Raw genomic sequence first — 20825 nt, forward strand, 5'->3', positions numbered from 1 at the left:
TTTAAAATAGGCAAGAAAAAATCTCCAGATAAGCAAAAGATAAGCATACATAGAACATTGTACGTCAGCTACTCATATCAAAGGTAGTACCTAGTACCTAGGTTCTACAGTCACAATGTCTAAGAGGTTCTAGAATACTGGAGAAGGTGCTAATGCGTGTCTCAAAGCCTCTTTGGTACCTAACAAGCCAGTCTCCTTTCTTTTTACAACGGATAAGGGCATGTTCACACAGACCGACTCGAAGAAGCCGTTGGCCTATCACGTTGATACAGAGTTTACTACGGTATTTGTAGTAAGGTATATTTTTGCATGTTCACTGCTTTTGTCATTAAGAATGTTTTTACGAGCTTGGTGTGAAATATTAAGAGGAATTCCTCTATTTATTAATTTAAACTCAAACTCAAACTCAAACATTTATTTATTCAATTAGACTACTATTTAGTAGCACTTTCGAATCGTCATTACATAAGTATTTTTAACATTTACCACCGATTCGGAAAGCAGTATCTATGGAGAAGAATCGGCAAGAAACTCCATAGTTGCTCTTTTAAAATCATGTCAATATTACATAATATGTAACTTATATCTAACTTATACATAATATATCATAATATCCCAAAGAACTGTCCTGTGGTTTTTACGCGACAACCCTCCATGGGTCTTTATCGTCCATATATTCCTGAATACTGTAGTACGCTCTCTGAACTAGTACATTTTTTATATAAGTTTTAAATTTAGAACTACTAAACTCTTTAATATTGAGAGGAATTCTATTGTATAAGCGTATACCTTGACCCATAAATGAATTTTTAACTTTAGCTAATCGGAAAAATGGCATTTCAATTCTATTCCTGTTCCTTGTGCCATAATCGTGTCTATCTCCTACTCTTGTGTGTAAGTCGGCGTTTTTGTGAACATGCAAAATATTATTAAATATATACTGTGATGGTACAGTAAGGATACCAGTATTCTTAAAATGATCTCTTAGTGAGTCCCGAGCACGTAAATTATATATAGAGCGAATGGCTCTTTTCTGTAAGATAAATATAGTTTCTATATCTGCAGCCTTGCCCCACAGTAGAATTCCATAGGACATAATGCTATGAAAGTAGCTGAAATAAACCAATCTAGCCGTATCTTCATCGGTGAGATGCCTTATTTTTCGGACTGCATATGCAGCTGAACTGAGCTTACCTGCAGCGGTGTTGACATGGGCTCCCCACTGTAGTTTCTCATCCAATGTTAACCCTAGAAATACAGTAGACTCAGTAGGATGCAATACCTCCCCGTTCAAGGTAATATCTCTGTTCAACTTTTTTACATTAGGAAGTAAAAATTTTATTCATTCTAAAGGATTCTAATTTTCTCGTACGCGCAGCCATTTGGCTCCGATTGCATGCCCTTGCGGGACCACTCCGACCGACTGCAAACTTATACGATCCGGCCTGTCACTGTCTGTGTGAAAAGAAAAATGCTCGCCGATGCTCTCCGAGCCGGTCTGTGTGAACGGACCCTTTTAGTGGAAATACTCCGCATTTTTAAAAATTCCTAGTTTTTATCTTCATTACATAACACACTATTGGTTTAGCTTTCTCGTTTCACGCTGAATCTACGTTAGTTGTGTAAATATGCAAAAGTATTTAAAAGGGTTGCTATTTTAAAATTTTATACCGTATTTGTAATTCTTTTAATAATAAAACGTGTTCTCTTTTGCTTGATTGTAATGTTAGAACTAAAGACTAACCTAACTTATAAATGTTGTAATTTATTACGCTCTGTTTTGTTTTAGGGCCGATTTTTCAATGCTTGGATAAAACTTATCCGTCCAATAAATTATTACACGATAATAATAAAATGTCACGTAAACCGTACTTTTTAAAAGATAATACAAATAAAACAGACACATAAACGTAACATGTACAAAGTAACAACAAAAGGACACTCATCACAAGTTATAAAAACTAACCCTAAAATGCGGTAGCCGAAATCCATTCAATTTTCTGCATCGCAGCCCAGTCTGATATTGGAACTGTGAGTCGTCGTTTTCGTCAGTGTACTTTGAGGTTCTCTCGCGTGGAAGTAACCCTTAGTGGACTAGAACTAATGGGCTTACTGTTTGAAGAATATTTCGGCAGGAAACGGTTACGGAGTTCGGATGTTTGCTTCAGCGCTTTTGAGGAAGGTTCTGTAAACATGGATGTTTAATATCATGTAAGATGTAGTTGTATAGGTAATAGTTATGTAATTAATATTATCCTAACTAATATTTTAATTAAAAAATGTGTCTTATATTAATAGTGATTAATTGTCATCAAACAACGGACGCGAAATTTTATGAATTCATATTATTATAAGATTTTTATCTACTTTTTGAGTGAAAATTATTCAAAGGGGTGATGTCATGAATGTCATACGAAATATACGTACCTTTTATGCTCGGGTCCAATTAAATTAAATTCTTATAGTAAATCCAGTGTAACCGTGCGAAAAGTGTCACTAATCTGTGTAATTTACATATGTGCTGAAATAAACAAGTGAAGTTCGTGCTATTGACGTTATTATAATAACAAAATAGAATCTATAATTCGAAGTTTGAACAATTTATAGTGTATCTACCCTCCTCCTATGATAATAAACATAACAGATAATATTTAATTCACAGACTACACAGATTTGAAAAGATAATATAAAATTATTCTACACAGTAGCGCTATCTGTTGTTGACTTTAAACTTATCCGCCATGGTTAAATGCACTTCTTGCGGGAAATTCCTCTCCGCGCTAGATGGCGTTAAGTGTTCGACCTGTGATGCTTTATTTCATCGGGCTTGTCTTGGAATGACGGCGCGCACGCAAGTTGCGGCTACGTGGAGATGCCCGCCGTGTAAAAAGAAAATCCTAAGCCCACCTGCACCGTCCACACCCACTAATTCCGAAGATAACAACACGACGGACTGTCATACAAAATCGCATGATTCTTCACACGGAAATGATTCATTTGAATCTATCGCTAATGTTGATACTTCACCTTCAATTAATATAGGAAAAGAAATAAGACTGTTTAGAAAGGAAATGCAAACAATGCGATGTGAGTTGCAGGAGTTTCGACAGGAGATGAGCGGTCTCACCATTTCGCTTACTTCTTTTGAAGGTCGCTTAGACGCTCTGGAGAGCAGAGTAGGTGTTTTGGAGGATAGCATGAGTAAAGTTAGTAGATCTGATGGCACACAGTCCCTTGAGAAGCTCGAAAATACTATTTCCGAGCTACAGGAAAAATTACAATCCCGAGATCAGGAGCTTTTAATGGATGACATTGAGATTACTAATGTACCAGAACAGGAAAACGAAAACCTATATCATGTGGTCACTCAGATAGCGACAAAAATTGCCACGCAGCTCGATACTCTACTATACTTTGGGGGCCGAGTCACCTCCGTCCGTAGGAGTATACCCAGAACTCTGAATCCCTACACGTGGCCCCTGGGTGGTGCTAAACAGGTGACATGGTGGGAGACATTTGTCGCGGCTAAAATGACCACCCATCAGCTGAAGACGTGTCGCCAAGCGTCCGTGTTCCGGCACGAAGAAGCTGATGTAGCCTTAGTGAAGACGGGTCGAATCAGTTGCGCTCTTACAATCAAGACGATTTGACGCACACTGTCGTTGCTGCTTCCGGTGGCTAGTCATGGAGGGTAGCGGGATCCGAGGCACGGTGCACCGCTGGCCGACCGCTGGTCAGTAGGGGGCCCAAGTAGCGTGCTAGCCACATGTGAAAGGCTGCCCCGCCAACCAGCGAAAAATCCCAAGTTGCGCCATAGTGCCGGTTGGCGACCGGATGAGAGGGCCCTATGGACAACTTGGGGGGGCTCGGGCGTCCCCGCAGTCTCCAGACTAGTCCCCGTCATTGCGGCTTCTAAGTGTGTGTCTCAGGTCCAATTGTAAAGCGCCTCGATTCACTACCGTCTTCTCACCTTCTTCACTCTCCTCTAAAAATCATGAAAAAGGCAAGATACAGAAGTAACGTTGCACAGCGGCAGCACTCCCTCTCGCTGAAAGTGGACCTCACCAATATCAGAGGTCTCCACTCAAATCTCGCTGCAGTCCACTTCCACCTAGAGACTCATAAACCCTGTATCTTGTTCCTCACGGAGACGCAGATAAGATGTCCGTCTGACTTGGCGTACCTATCCTATCCCGGCTACACCCTGGAGCACAATTTTAAAGCTCGGTCAGGTGTGTGCGCGTACGTCCGAGACGACATCTGTTGTCGGCGTCTCCGGTATCTTGAAGACCCCCATTTTTCCGTACTATGGATGCTGGTGGACACAGGCCCAGAGAAACTTCTCTATGCATGTGTCTACCGAGCGCACAGTGGAGACCAGGAGACGATCAGGCTCACAGAGTACCTAAGTGAGGCGGCGGACGCTGCTCAGCACAAATACCCTTCCGCTCAGCTTGTGTTACTGGGGGATTTTAATGCCCACCACCAGGAGTGGCTATACCCATACCAGTGCACTGACCTCGCTGGGAGAGAGATGCGTAAACTTGCTATAGCATTGAATCTCACCCAGCTGGTTCAAGGAGCGACGCGGGTTCCTGATGTTGAGAGCCATACAGCCAATTGCTTGGACCTTCTGCTGACAACAGATCCAGACCGTTACTCGGTAGCGATTTCCTCGCCGCTTGGCAGCTCCGATCACTGTCTGGTGAAATCTGTATCTGTCTACTCGCCGCCCGATCCCAGTCCTAAGGGCTCTCGGCGCGTGTGGCAATACAAGTCAGCAGATTGGGATGAGATGCGTTCCTTTTTTGCATCATATCCTTGGCGGCCTGTCTGCTTTTCTTCTGAAGACCCTTCGACCTGCGCGGATGCTGTGACTGATGTGTTGCGACAGGGAATGGAGTACTTTATTCCATTCTCCGACGTAGCCATGTCCGGCAAAGCTCAGCCCTGGTTCAGAGCCGATTGCAGACGCGCTGAAGCGCTAAAGCAAGAGGCGTATCTGGCTTGGGTTGACGCTCGACACCGCAAAGCGAGGGATGTATCTGAAAAGAAGAAAGCCTTTAACCGGGCTGCCAAGTCCTGCAAGAAGGCTCTACGGAAAGCTCGATTTGACCACGTTAGCCGTATAGGGAACAAACTGGCTTCTTACCCCTCCGGTAGTAAAGCGTTTTGGTCCCTGGCAAAGTCGGTTGAATCGAATTTCTGCCGCCCCTCACTTCCTCCACTGCTGAAACCTGACGGGACGCTGGCTCACACCGCCGTAGAGAAAGCGAACCTATTTGCTACTCTATTTGCGGAAAATTCTCGTCTGGATCCCGCAAGCGCAAAACCTCCCAGTCTACCTGGATGCGAGGCGAAAATGCCGGAAATTCGCATCCGTCAGACGGAGGTTCTTAAAACGCTGCGGAATCTTGACGTGAATAAAGCCAGTGGCCCTGATGGAATTCCAGCCATAGTTCTTAAAACCTGTGCGCCTGAACTTGCTCCTGTTTTGACACGCCTCTTTCGCCTTTCGCTGACGACTGGAATAGTACCAAAATCATGGAAACTTGCCAACGTGCAGCCTGTGCCCAAAAAAGGCAGTCGTGCCGATCCTTCCAACTACAGGCCAATATCAGTCACGTCCATACTCTGTAAGACTATGGAACGTGTACTGAACAGCCGGCTCCTGGCACACCTAGAAGCGAACGACCTCCTCAGTGACCGACAATACGGGTTCCGCCGAAACCGGTCCACTGGGGATCTTCTAGCGTACGCCACCTACATCTGGAGCGAGGCCATCGAGAATCATGGTGAAGCACTTGCTGTCTCCCTTGATATCTCGAAGGCCTTCGATAGGGTCTGGCATGATAGTCTTATTGGCAAGCTTCCATCCTACGGTCTGCCTGCTGGTCTCTGCGCCTGGATCTCAGATTTTCTGAGAGACCGGTCGCTTCGGGTAGTCGTCGACGGCTGCTCGTCCGACCAAATGGCTATAAATGCCGGAGTCCCTCAGGGATCAGTTCTCTCCGCAACACTCTTCCTGCTACACATCAACGATCTGCTGAAACCCGGTATCTATGGGTACGCAGACGATAGCACTGTTGTGGAGAGATATGTATCCAGCGCGCGAGCCAGTACGGCACAAATTCAGTCTCTACGGGAGGCGATGGTCGATCGCATGAACTTGTCCTTACAGGCGGTCTCCGACTGGGGCGATGCCAATCTGGTCAAGTTCAATGCGTCTAAGACCCAGGCGTGTCTGTTCTCCGCTAAACGGAGTCCATTCCACCTGACTCCGAATTTCCAAGGTGTGTCCGTGCCGATAACTAACCACCTCGAGCTTCTTGGTATCACCTTAACGCCTACTCTGAACTTTGGTTCCTTCATTGAATCTAAAGCCCAAGTAGCCTCAAAAAAGCTTGGAATTCTGGCGAAGGTGAGACAGTATTTCAGCCCGGGACAGTTGCTCAACCTTTATCAAGCACAAGTCCGATCGTGCATGGAATACTGTTCTCACCTCTGGGACGGTTCCGCCAAGTACCAGCTGGAGGCGCTTGAGGCGATAGAGAGGCGTGCCAAGAGGCTCATAAACGACAATGACCTAGTAGGCAAAAAGCTCCAGAGCCTCGGTCACCGCCGCAGAGTGGCCAGCTTATCGGTCTTCTATCGGATACACTTTGGAGAGTGCGCTGCGGAACTGCACGATCTCGTTCCGCCATCCCCGTTCTTCCATCGATCGTCGAGGCGCACAGATTCTAGGCATCGCCATATGGTGGACGTTCCATGTACCCGGACTAAGCGGTTCGGTTCCACATTCTTTATCCGAACCGCGAGGGACTGGAACATGCTTCCTGAGTCTGTGTTCCCCGACGAGTACAATATGGGGGTCTTCAAGCGTAGAGTGAACAGGTACCTTCTAGGGAAGCGCGTTCCATCTTAGACCGCATCTCAGCTTAACATCAGGCGAGATTGTGGTCAAGCGCTTCCCTATTACCAATAAAAAAAAAAAAATACTCGCGACATTATAACCGCATTTAGAGCCGGAGCACGACCGCGTCGAAGCGAGATAGGCGACGGACCCCGCCGGCCGCGGCCTATAGTTGTGCGCCTAGCACGTCGCCCTATACGAGATGATCTGTTAAAAAACGCTCGAACTCGCAGAGGAGTTACCACCGCAGGCATAATACCAGGTGAAACTAAATTTTTCTTTATTAATGAGCGCCTTACTAAATACAACAGGCAATTTTTCTATAAATCGCGTGAAGCTTGTAAAAAGGCAGGCTGGAAGTATTCCTGGACGAAGGGCGGTAAAATCTTTATTCGGCAGGAGAGTAATAAAACTGCAATCTGTATACGTAAAGACTCTGATCTGCAGAGTGTTTTTGATATGGGAACAGCTAACTCTAATGATATTAATTTATAGTTATAATGTGTATTTTTTAACCGATCATATTGAGTACTACTGCTTTTGTTTAATATATTGCGTATCTTTATTGGGAATGGATCTTATTCATTTTGTGATTGTGATAGGAATAACCTTTTTGTATTATTTTATGTTATCATATTGTTGTATTGGTGCAAGCTATGTATTACTTATGTATTGTGATAACTCTCGATTGTATCGTTTTTGTAGTATGATAATTTCAATATGTCTGCATTTGGACATAATATTATTATTGCTGTGTCTTGTTAACTATTTTTTATTGCGCCATCGGAACAAATTATTATATTATGCATTTAACAGTTTAGTGTCTAAGGTAACCATAGTATGTACATTGTTACTATATACGAGATTATCATTTAATGTGGTTAATTTTTTAATATTTTGTCTACAAGAGCCATTTCTATTTCCCGTGCATAAATATGGTGCAGGGGATTATTTTTATTATAGATATTATAGTGCAGATTTTTTTCTTTCTTGGTGTGGATATATTCGTAATATTTGTATTGATTCAATATTTTTGTTTTTGATATTCATTTTTGCCTATCAATTCGTCCTGAAGATGAAACGTCTAAAAGTAGCCTTAATCAATCCTGGGTCCTTAGGGACGCACCATGATGAGTTTGAAGCCGCTGTATTGAACTCATCCGTGGACATTGTTGCTGTTAACGAAACGTGGCTTCGCCCAGGTGAAGAGGCTAGAGCTCCTTCCATTCCTGGTTATATGCTTAAACATATTCCAAGGCCAAGAAGTATCCGATCACGCGGGGGTGGTGTGGGATTCTACATTAAGCAGGGCATAAAAGTGCGTAAATGTGACCACCCTCGCTCTAATTCGGTTGAACAAATGTGGATAAGCCTAAATATTAATTCACGTCGCATTATAATTGGTACTGCATATAGACCACCTTGGCTTCGTTCAGAAACCTTCTTCGATGCGCTCGCCGAGTCTATTACTTCCTTTGTAAATTTCGATTCTGTCATATTACTGGGTGATTTTAATATTGATTTTAGTAACGGGAGTACATCAGATTACAGGAATCTTGACATTTTTTTAAAGCAAACCAGTCTGAAACAATACGTTGATTCCCCCACGCACTTCACTTCTACCTCGCAAACCACTTTGGACTTAATTTGTACTGATGCCACAATAAAAGAAATAAAAATTAACCATATTCCGGACCTGAGCGCTCATGCATTTGTTGTTGCTGAATTTAATGTTAAAATAGAGAAACCGCCTCCACGTTGGGTAACATACAGACATTTAAAGGATATAGATATCGTTGAATTTAATAAACATTTAGATTTGATACCATGGGAAGAAATATTAGACCTAAACGACATAAACATTATGGTTTCTACCTTTAATCAATATATAATCGATCTTTTTGACCATCATGCGCCATATAAAACCTCGCGCGTAAAAAATTTAATTACACCATGGCTAACAGACAATGTTAAGCTTATGATGCAGCTTAGAGATCAAGCATTTTGTAAGTATAAAATAAGTAAATCGGATATTGATAAGTCCCACTACAAAGATATGAAACATTTGGTAAATTCTGCACTGTTTTACGAAAAAAGGGCATACTTTGATAACAACATTAATGAGAATATTAAGGATCCAAAAAAAATGTGGAAGAATTTAAAAATGTCAATAATGCCTAATAATTTACGTCAACTGGATCTTCCCGACTGTTTGTTTGACCCTGAAATTATAAATGACCATTTCTTGAAACTGCCTAGTTCAAATTTTGATAATTCAAATGAAAAAATATTTTTCGAAAATAACCTCTATGGGCCAGCAAAGTTTGAGCTTAGTACTGTGAATGAAACAGTTGTCTCTAAATATCTGCTCCAGATTAAAACGAAGGCTAGAGGCTGTGATGACATATCCATAGATATGCTGTTGCTTACTCTGCCTAGAACTCTCTCTGTAATAACTTCATTAACCAACATAATACTTACCAGTAGTACATTTCCAACCTGCTGGAAAACCTCTATCATTCAGCCAGTACCCAAAAATAGTAATCCCACGGTATTAAATGACTTGCGTCCTATTAGCATATTGCCATGTCTGTCTAAGGTGGTTGAACGCGTAGTATGTGAGCAGCTTACTCGATATCTCGAAACAAACAATATTCTTCCATCCTTTCAGTCGGGCTTTCGAAAGAAGAAAAGTACAACAACAGCGCTTTTAGATGTTGTTGATAATATTCTCACAGGACGTGATGAAGGCATGGGAACAATATTAACACTCCTTGATTTTTCGAGAGCCTTTGACTGCATCGATATTTCGCTTCTTCTCTCCAAGCTCCATTTCTACGGGTTTCAAAATAATTCAATAAATTTTTTTAGAAGTTACCTAATGGATAGATTTCAAATGGTTCGTATAAATACTGCTCGCGGTAATCTTTACTCTACATTGAAACCTGTGGAAAGGGGTGTGCCACAGGGCTCAATATTGGGACCGATCTTATTCATCGTTTATTGTACTGACATTACCACCGTTATTAAGTATTGTTCGTATCACATATACGCAGATGATTTACAATTATATGTAAGTTTTCCACCGTCTTCCTCTTTATCAGCTGTAGACAAACTAAATAACGATCTCGTTAATATAAGCGATTGGTCGAAAAGAAATAAGCTTGTTCTCAATCCATCTAAATCTAAATTCTTAGTTCTTGGTTCTCAAAAACAGGTGGGTAAGATAAATGAAATGTGTCCTAAGGTAGAAGTTAATGGTGAACAATTGGAGCAAGTACAGTTAGCAAGAAACCTCGGCTTGCTAATGGACTCATCACTAAACTTTGAAGACCACATAGCTGAAGTAGCACGAAACTGCTTCTACCGCCTAAAAATTATCTATAAGATTAGAAATTACATAAATGAGCCGCTGCGTATCCAGCTTTGTAACTCACTCGTGCTATCAAAACTTAATTACTGCGATGTTGTTTATGATGGCTGTTGTTTGGCAAGAAGTAAGAGTCTCATTCAAAGGATCCAGAATGCCTGTGCGCGCTACTGTTTCCAGATCCCACCTCGCACGCATGTTACGCCTTTCTTAAATAAAGCAGGAATACTAAAAATGTCTGCATGTAGACAGCTCCATCTTTATATTCTCCTGCATGGTGTAATAAATCACCGTACACCGCCTTACCTCCATCAAAAATTAACTTGGTCACAAAGTCAAAGGCTCAACAAATCAAGGTCTTTCTCTTGTGTGTTTCAAATCCCTAAGTATAAAACAGCGGCATTTAGAGGAAGCTTTAAATATCGGGCTAGTAAGTGCTGGAACGACCTCCCTCCTCCTGTACGCGACCCAAGATGTCTTGGCACTTTTAGGGCAAGGCTAAAAAACTATTTACTAAAAAAACAAAAGGAACTGTGTCCAGCGGATTAGATTATTATTTTTTGTTATTTTTTGTGTTGTATAATTAAATAAATAAATAAATAATTTATTTCACTTAAAACATTTATTACACAACAATTATTTAAATATTTTAAAAAGATTTCTTTCGCCCAATGTACGAATTGATTGGCTGAATAATGAGGTGACGCTGTATCATGGATGTATCTCACCAGTAGGAACGTAATAATAAATCCATTCCTTTAGTTTTAGTTTTAGATTCATTTTTCTATTTTTTATTTTGTACTAAATATTTTATTGATACAAATAACCTGTTTTTCCTGTTTTCCTGAAAATATAATATGTTTGTTTTAGGGGAACCGCTATGTTTGTTATGGTACCGTGTATTTATTAATTTTTTACATGTTTTTTTTTTTTGTCGTATGACATTTGTGGCCACAACAGGTTATGGCTGAAAAACAGCGGTGAAAGCAGTGGCCTTTTGGTCATTGTTTTCTCCATATGCTGAGTCCATACCCTTTTCGTGGTGATTCTTTTATTTTTTATCTGTATTTTTTTATTTTATTTTTTTTTTGTATGTATATCTTGTTTTACCACGAATAAATGAATTCTATTCTATTCTATTCTATTCTAAATAAAAATTACAAAAAAACTACACATACTTAAATACATAACAAATTACTGTAAGAAATCCATTCTACATAATATTTTCATCGCCAAAAATCAAATAAAAAAGACGTAATACACCTCACACATTACATAATATTAAAATAAAACTCACAACATAAGTAAGAAACTCGATTTCCTCTTCATTCCACTATGTTCTGGTTCAAAGGCCAGATAAGACCGTCCAAGCAGAGTGTAACGGTTAAATTATGTTCATTCTTTTAGAAACATTTTTCTTACATGAATGAACATCGTACTCAAGTAACTTGGTCTATTGAAGTGAAGATTTAAACTAAATGTAGGGAAAATTCACGTGCTTATTTGGAAATACGGTTTGCTCACGAAAATGTTAAAGGCAATGTTTAGGTAATCACTCAAGGCCCGTTTCGGAATGTAGAATTGTTTTGATTAAAATTTGAGAAATCTTCTGTCACATAAAAGAATGTGATATAAATTTTATGCAGCAATTAGGTACCTCAGCATGGTTTAACGTAACTTTCGTAACGTCAAATACTAAATTTAGAAACCGACCGTATGTCTAATTGTAACATATATTAATCTTTGAAGTTATTTCGTATAGTTTGTACCACTTGTTCAAATATATCGGAAAAAAGGCACGTTCAATATTCTTATTTTTAAAGAGCGTTCAATTTGTTTTATATCAAACCAATGAAACACAGATAAAAGTAACAATTTTCAACTAAAAGTATAAAAAAACTTTTTCTCACCAGCATTGAAATATCTTCAAAACAATTTATCAATTCCATTCCGAACAATTCTGTTGAGACCGTGATTTCTGAGATACGTCCGTTGCGTGCGGCGGCGAAACGATAAATGACCGTTGCTACGTAGAACGACGGGCTCGTTCAAATATTAACAAACTACCCTCTCGGTGCTTTTATTGTTATCGCCTACGACTCTGAAGCTTTATGGCCTCCTTGATTTCAAGAAATGGATTTAGATGTTGGCTTACCTTGTAATCCTTTGAGAGTATTTGATTTGGATAAATCTTATTGTTTCAATGTTCTTTTCTTATTTCATTTCATTGTACCTATGTGATGCTTCGATACTCACCGTGCTTTAGATGCATATAGTTATATTTGTACTGCTGTTAATATACTCGTAATATTCTATTCGTTCAATAAGAGTTTATAATATAATATACTTTTCGTTTTAATAAATCAAGCTAGTTCATTTTTTGTGAATTAGTGTCATTAATGTTTGTATTATACAATACAGCATTAAAAATAACAGACAAACAAAATATAAATACCGTCTATAACTTGAAGCTACATCATTAAAATTCAAAACGAAAAATATTGAATTTCAACGTGATTTCAACACAACAAATTGAAAAATAAATTACAACACAAACGAAGTCAAGCAAAAAGTTCATAAAAGATGAAGCCAGAAACATGTTTTAAATTAATCGTAAACGCGCAACCATAAACGTGAGCACACAAATATAAATCTCAAATATTTCTTCATCCCCATTTGCACGGTTATACGTTAAATTCGCAGTTATCCAAGCGTAAAGCTTAAAATAGCAACCCTGGAACGTTTTACAGCCGCACCTGCTTTATATGGCCAAAGCACCTGTAAACTTTGATATTTGAAGCCTTAAAAACCTTTAGAGTAAAAATTTATTGCTCCAACTTACTGTGTTACGAGTTTAACTGCTGCAATCGGATGTATGGAGAACGTAATTTCGTGTAGTTTGTGTGATAGTATTGTATGTTCTTCTTTATTTGTACATACTATGGCGTGCTATTATTGCTACATTACTTAGGTATTTCCAAAATAGATATTCTAAAGGATTTTCTGTGTTATAGTTGAAACACATGGTATGACGTAACATCCTTAAATCTGCACTAGTCCATATATCTGCAGGAAGTTTCATATCAAAATCAGAATGGGAATCAGAATTTCCAGAAAAACTAACAAAACGATTTCGTATAGAGTTCTTTAAACATCAAAAGTCAGCACATTCAAAACACAATACAACTGCTGAGTTCCTATACGTCGTCGCTACGGGGTCATTACCAACATGTCGGCCATATATCCTTGTGTGACTATAATTTATCAAACCACAACAGCATGCTTGCATGATTGATGTGGAAGCCAGCGCAAATATAGCTGATGTGTTTGCTATGAAAGAATTTCTGGAACAAGGCAAGCTCTCTTACGGGTAGTTAGTGTAAGCAGTAATTTTCTCTACTGCAATTTAAAGGTCTATCAAAAGTTAAAAAATATGTAACGTTTATTAGAAAATTAAGTCTAGGGTCTAAATATTAAAAAGTGTAAAGTTTAAGTTGTCAATAGATTTTTAGACAAATTACAAAATGTCTGTTAGCTAGCCTGAAAATGTCATAAAAATAATCACTTTTATCGAAAATTTGTAGTTATTTTATTTTATATTATATTATATTATTTTATTTTATGGCCTTGGCAAAACATACATAGAAATATTACTCAAAATATATTAATTTTCAATTATTTATTATTTTTATATCCAAACTTGATTACCGAGTAATAAATCGATATCAATTATAAACACTGGCAACATGCGTTGAAAGTTAATTAAAAAGTTTTAACAATCATATCCACTGTTGACCACAGCCACAGTCCCCACAGTCCTGATAAAGAAAAAAAAATCAACCGCCAATCAGCGAAGAGCGCGCCAATCCATCAACGTGTCATTGCCCAGAATCCAATTTCCCGCTCAAAATTTTCACCGTCTCGAAAAAGCAATTAAAATACACATTTCTATCATTAATCATCAGCTTTACGTCATAATAGATTCCGTTTACGACGGTTAATGGCTAAACGGTTTCACTTTATGACTATTATATTACGTTTTATCAGTATATTAGATTTGATCTATGTAATTGAAATTTATGATTGGACAGTATAAAAGTGCTGTTTCCTGCGGACTTTTCATTTTATATTTAATTACAGGGCGATAAACGAGATACAAGTAAATTGAGTTTTCACATAAAATACCTATTATGGTTAAGGTAATAAAAACCAAGCAGTAAACAATGACAGTGCGTATAAATACCTAAATGGTATTACATCCAGTATTATACCAAGGCACTTAATAACTTACTATTAATTTATGTAATATTATAAGTTTTAACTATTGTAAGTTCTCAAAATGAAATGAACAGTTTGAACCTTGATTTTAAAATTATCCTGAAGGACGTCCATAACTTTACCCCTTTCTTCAATAATTTAGAACACTACTTAGGTACACATTATTTATCTCAATAGTTCCCAAGAAACCAAGCACTAGAGTGTATCTGGGGGCACGGTAGTGCCCCCGCCAAGACGAGCCAAGCGAACAAGCGACGGGCACTACCTACCTTTTCTCGAAGCGCTTCGACGTTTTTTTGAACCCTCATAACTTGGGTTTGGATTATGCTAGATCAACAAAATTTTCGGGATATATTATCAATAGCGGACTTATTGAACATATTAAGTTTTAATGACATTAGCTTTTATACATCAGATTTTATTTATATCTAAAAAACGCTAATTTCGTCACTGACTCACTGATGATCATCAAAATTCTTATGATATTTCCTAATGTCCTAGAAAGCTGAAATTTTGTATGTAAGCTAGTATTAGCACAAAAACAACAAAAAAATTATAAAACTTGTAACTTTCATCCCCCATCCCCTTAAACTAGGGGATGGGAGTTTGTATGAGACCTGTAATTTTAAATTAAATTTTGATGACGCTAGAGGTCTAATCTAATAATCTAAAACTTGGTTCCCCTAGATATATATATATATATGTTTGTTAAAAAAATTAAAAGTTTAATCGACATATAAAATTTTGTTACAAACAACTTACAAAAAGAAATGAAATCCCACCAAAAACATTTTCATGTAAAATGTTGCCAAGACGAGCCCATATGACTCGCACTGTCAAAAAGTTATCAGATCTCATGTAGAGCCAAGCTTCTAACACTACACGCCCTAACTCTACAAGGCCTAACTTCACAAACTCTACACCTTAGTCAAAATATGTGGCTTGGCCGTTCGTTACTACAAGAACTATTGTATAACACAAAAGTTATGAACAGTGAATTATTTTTTCACCTTACGCCGATGTGAATGTAGCGAAATGGCCAAGCCACATATTTTGACTAAGGTGTAGAGTTTGTGAAGTTAGGCCTTGTAGAGTTAGGGCGTGTAGTGTTAGAAGCTTCGCTCTACATGAGATCTGATAACTTTTTGACAGTGCGAGTCATATGGGCTCGTCTTGGCAACATTTTACATGAAAATGTTTTTGGTGGGATTTCTATTGAGCAATAAAGGTTTCAATTACTTACTAAATATTATGTCCGGGTAGTGTATTGCGTTTAAATTTAATTTAAAAAAATATGTAGGTTGTTATTAAAGGGATTTCAACGTGGTTGCGTACTATCTATGGTTTTCAAAATTGGCGGTTTTCATGCATAGGAATTGAAATATGGTTTGCCATTGAACTATAATAATTGATAATATTTACTCTGGATGGCCGTAATTTTCGAGACATAATCCGATGACGATTTTCTACATAATATAAAATTGTAACATATTTATGTTGACTTCGTAAATACTTAGGTACTGTTTTAATCATTTGATTTTAAATTACAAGTATAACATGATTTAATTTTAAATTACAGTATAAAATTCATGTTTAAATAAACGTGAAGGAACACAACTAAGACCGCAGGCCTAGCATGTATCAGAAATTTAAATTCTAGCACAACGTATAGGTACGAAGCTGTAAAACGATTTCGATATTAATGTACCTTGTACTATAATTTAATACACTGCTCCATTTTGGCTCACAGCTCTGCACAATGATTTAAGTGTGGTGGTAAAGTAACCTCTAATATAAGTTGGAGAGGAGCCAACCTTACCTGGTCTTATTAACGGATGTGATGCAAAACACAGCCTCCAAGGAATAATGGTATATATGTAACTTTTAGTTAGCTGGGACGTAGCCAGCGTTTTTAAGCTTTTATGTCAGTGGGCTATTGTTATAGGTTATGTATGACTCTGTGGTGTGCTCGTAAAATGTCTATGCCGATTAGTTATGGCGGCGTGTGTATAATCTGTACCCGGCACCCACTACCGGGGCTGGCAAATGGCGCGTGTTTGAAAAAGCGAATGCCATAGAATATTCTAGAGAATATTATAATGGCCGCACAAATTTTATTGGTTGCAATAACGAGAAAGTATACAAACTTAATAACACAAAAATGCGTTTTAAATTTTTGTTTATCGTTGTCTTAAATATGACAAGTTAATAAATTATATTATAGGAAGGAAAAAGAAGAAGGAAGTTAAATAATTTTCACATGAAACTTTAACGAATGGCCCGAGGAGCCAGGACAAGCTCCTTCTTTGCTTTTTTCTAATACATAAAAACTTATATTGATTATGTCTATTCCAGACGTTTGAAATATGAACTTACACTGATATCTGTCGATGTCTCAAACTAAATGGCTTAAGGAATATCGACTGGTGGGTCACGGCTATTAGGACGATTTACTGGCAATATGAGTCTCTCAAATAGCTGTCGCCTTCTTATGTAGGGTGACACTTGATTGACGGAATGTTCGAGATATATTTCGGTTACAAAATTGAGTTAAAAATTAACATATAAGTAATTGCTAGAAAGGATGGATGTTAAATTGAGAACCAATAACGATTATAATGTTTTCAGAAGTACTTTATAGATATTAAAGGTCAACTATAGACATCCAAAATATATTATAATAACGTAGGAAGATATTATTTGCTGATATACATTAAAGTTTAAACGTTAACCTGAAATATGTAGGTAGTATCCTACTATGACGAAGGAAAAGGTTATAAATCTGTTCATTAAAACAAAAGTATAATAAAATTGAAATATGATTGAGTGGGAAAATATAAAGCCATGGAAAACCTAGTAGAGGAATAGACATACAAATTAACATCATCAAAATCATATACCTAGGTACAACAACCTCAACTATATAGCTACGCATACAATTAACATTTGAAAAATATACAACATTAAATGTAAAACGTAAATAAATACTCATATCAAGGGACAGATTCACAAACTTAATTGCCGATGATAAATAACAGATCAAACAAACATTCACCCGTGAAAAGCGAATTTTATTCGATGCAATTAAAAAAAGTCAACACTTTTCGGATTTCAAACGAGGCAAAGCGAAGCAATATGGTATTACGATAAAACTGTAACGCGATTGGAAAACAAACAAATTTTGCTTTGAGGCGGCTACAACGATTTTGGGGTTCCGCGTGGAAATTAAATAAACATCAACACGGTTTCATTTCTGCTTCATAATTAATGAAATTGCTGTTTGCTTAATTAGGAAGCAAATGTATATATTGGCTATATTGTGGAACACATTAACCTTCTTATATTGTAAAAAAAGCTCTTCGTCTGCTGTGTCTTCAAATTTTATTATAGTCGATAATTTTTTGTATTATTCCGTATGCAAACAGCTGATTTAATTTACTGTCATAATATTGTAAAGAAGTGATATTGTTAGCAAAACAATTAAGGTAAATTTGACGTTTAGAAGCATGGGTACCCGTGACTCATTAATCTTTCCTTTGGAATTAATAATTAAGTCATTAGTTAAATTTCATGCGAAATGTGTGTAAGTTTATTTGTTATCTGTATTTCATAATAATAACATTGAAAGTTGTATAATTTATGTCTACCTCTATATTTGTATATCAGTGTAATGTTTCTTAGTTTAGCAATGAAATCTATTAGTCTTTATAACTGCATAATTATTCGATAATGTTTTCAGTAAAAGCCTTACTTTCCACTCAAAAATAAATCTCTACGCCGCGCCGTAGAGTCTACGGAACCCATATGCAAAACTGCAAATTCGCTTTTGTACGTCGTTTTTGATCTATCGCATATCCTTCGTTTCTTTGACGTCTGCATTCGTATGCAATTTTATTTTCCCAATTCGTTAGTAAAAGGATTCATAAAGCTTGCCATTCACGTATATTCTCGATAATATACTAAGTAATATAGGGAATTGAACGTTCAATACAAAATAATTGCGCGCAAATAAAGCGAATCCGTCAGTTATTCAGCTGGCAATCTTGAATATTTATTCTCTACGCTTCCGAGTTTCGTGAATGCACGGATTTACAATTTTATTTCAGCAGCAATTATTGTTAACGTGCATTGTAAATTATTCAGCTTTTGTCCATTTATGGTTTGTTCGTAATGTGATATGCGAAATCCAAAAAATTAATGGCCCTGCTATTTATTTACTAGGTACTTTTTTTACACACTTCACCGTGTACCGTGTACGTGTATTTTTAATACCATAATATAAGTATTGTATAAATTGTTTTCATAATGTCCTTGTGAGGCTATGTGCCATTAAATAAACGTTTTCTTTCTTTGTAATTTATATTGTTTATTACAAACACAATAATGTTATGCTCCTATTTTTGTGACCATAGACAAAATAATCGTAGCTACGTTGTTTACGCAATATCACCATATTATCAATTCATATACATCCATGCGATTAAATAAACCTTTCCGAACCTATAACAGCCTTAACTTACATAATATATCACTGTTATATTTGCAACTAACCACCCTTTCGCGACTCGCCACCCTTTGCCTCCGAAACCACACGAATACGCTCTCTTACATAACAATAATGCCTTTTCTACACCCTCCCTGATGAATAGCGGAATAAACATACCTACAAATAATATTTCGTTACACTCGACCACGTGGTTCGATAATATGCAATTTGAGAATAGCGCCATCTATCGGGTGGTGGCGGAAGTACGTTGCTTTCTGGAACTGAAATGGTTCAGGTCAAAGTTGTCGTTTGGTAGCGTTGTAAATTGGACTACAGATGGCGCTGGCTGTTAGAAAAATATCTCGATGAGTTTATGATAATAATTCAAGATTTGTTCTCTTTTTCAGCTCTCGGAGCTCGAGCAGAGAGTGCTGGAGGCCGAGGGCAGGGCGGAAGAGGCAGAAGACAAGGTAAGAAACAATTTTTAACTTTAATAGACAATATTATAAAATTTTTAAATTCGAATACACAGAACAATAAAAAATTGTTTTAAAAGAACACAAATTGGGGCATAAACACAATTGGTGACTGAAAAAAACAGTTTCGCCGTTAAAAAACATAATGGATCAGAATTTGCGCAGCTTAACAATAGGGTATTCAACTAAACAATAGCCAGTTGTTTCAACCACTATTATTCAGGAACGGCAGCTTCTCTAGTAAAAAGCCTTTTGAATTCGCAACAAACACTCCGGGCATATAATGTGCAAGTCAGACAGACGGATCATTAATTACGAACCCTGAAGTTTCGTTAATTGCATAATGAAAAGTATTTTCTCGCGTTTCAAGGGCTTTTGAATTTATAGTGTCTGTGAGAATGATGATTAAAATCGTTTAATTTCTAGATGTCGTCAATTGATAGAAGGTATTGAGCGCGTAATTAAAAAGTTTAAAGTAGATTTGACACCTGAGATAATAATAATAATATGTTTTATTATTATTATCTCAGGTGTCAAAATTATTCGAACTTTTCGAATGAAAAAAGTGTTTAATTTAAATTATGTAGTTAAATTAAACTTGGTGACTAGTAGGGTCTTAGAGTCGGGTAGGTAATAATATATTGGTAATAACTAATAACCAAGGTAATAACTAACATCTCCTAAGAAAGTATTCAGCTAACTAAAGTACCTTGAATATGCATTAGTTATATAAAGGGTTATACATTATTGTGTCAGATATGTATTTATCTTTCTGATTTAAGTATGTACAACTTATAATAGAGTCTAGACTTCCTCAATGATAAAAGAATAACTACGTATCTAGTTGCGTATGTATATTTTTCAAATTATTTCTCATATATTAATATAAGTAAGTATTATGTTGTTATTTATAGCTTTTCAATGTTAAAAATAAATATGAATTGAATTTCTCTTACGAACGAATTTGGGCAGAAGAAACATTTTCATAAAGCAAAACATAATTATAATTTTTAACTATTTTCACATGTTAAATAAAAACAAGTTGCTATTAATTTATAGCAATACATCTTGTGGCATATTTGTTAAAGGCCATCATGACAATTGAGCAATAGGGAGACTCCGTTTAGGGATTAAAGGGGATTGAAAAAGTACCGTCAACAAAAATATTTCGTTTTAAAGCTAAGATAATATTTAATTATTAATACCTATATTACAGACTGTCTGAAAAAAAAATCTAGCCGTTTGTGTAATCTCTATTTCTCTAGAAATTAAAGACTTTTTAACGGATTTTAAACGCGATTT

The 20825-nt window shown here is 37.2% G+C and overlaps 1 protein-coding gene across 2 annotated transcripts in view; it reads left to right on the plus strand.

The window, feature by feature from the left end:
• The window catches only part of LOC123697369 (uncharacterized protein CG43867), a 250589-nt gene that overhangs the window by 181272 nt on the left and 48492 nt on the right, over positions 1–20825 (plus strand). For both annotated transcript variants that reach the window (XM_045643861.1, XM_045643862.1), the window contains exon 4: positions 19455–19517. In XM_045643861.1, the coding sequence (XP_045499817.1) occupies positions 19455–19517 (63 nt within the window). The remainder of the gene's footprint in view (positions 1–19454; positions 19518–20825) is intronic.

Source organism: Colias croceus, chromosome 14 (assembly GCF_905220415.1).
Source record: "Colias croceus chromosome 14, ilColCroc2.1".
Lineage (NCBI taxonomy): Eukaryota > Metazoa > Arthropoda > Insecta > Lepidoptera > Pieridae > Colias > Colias croceus.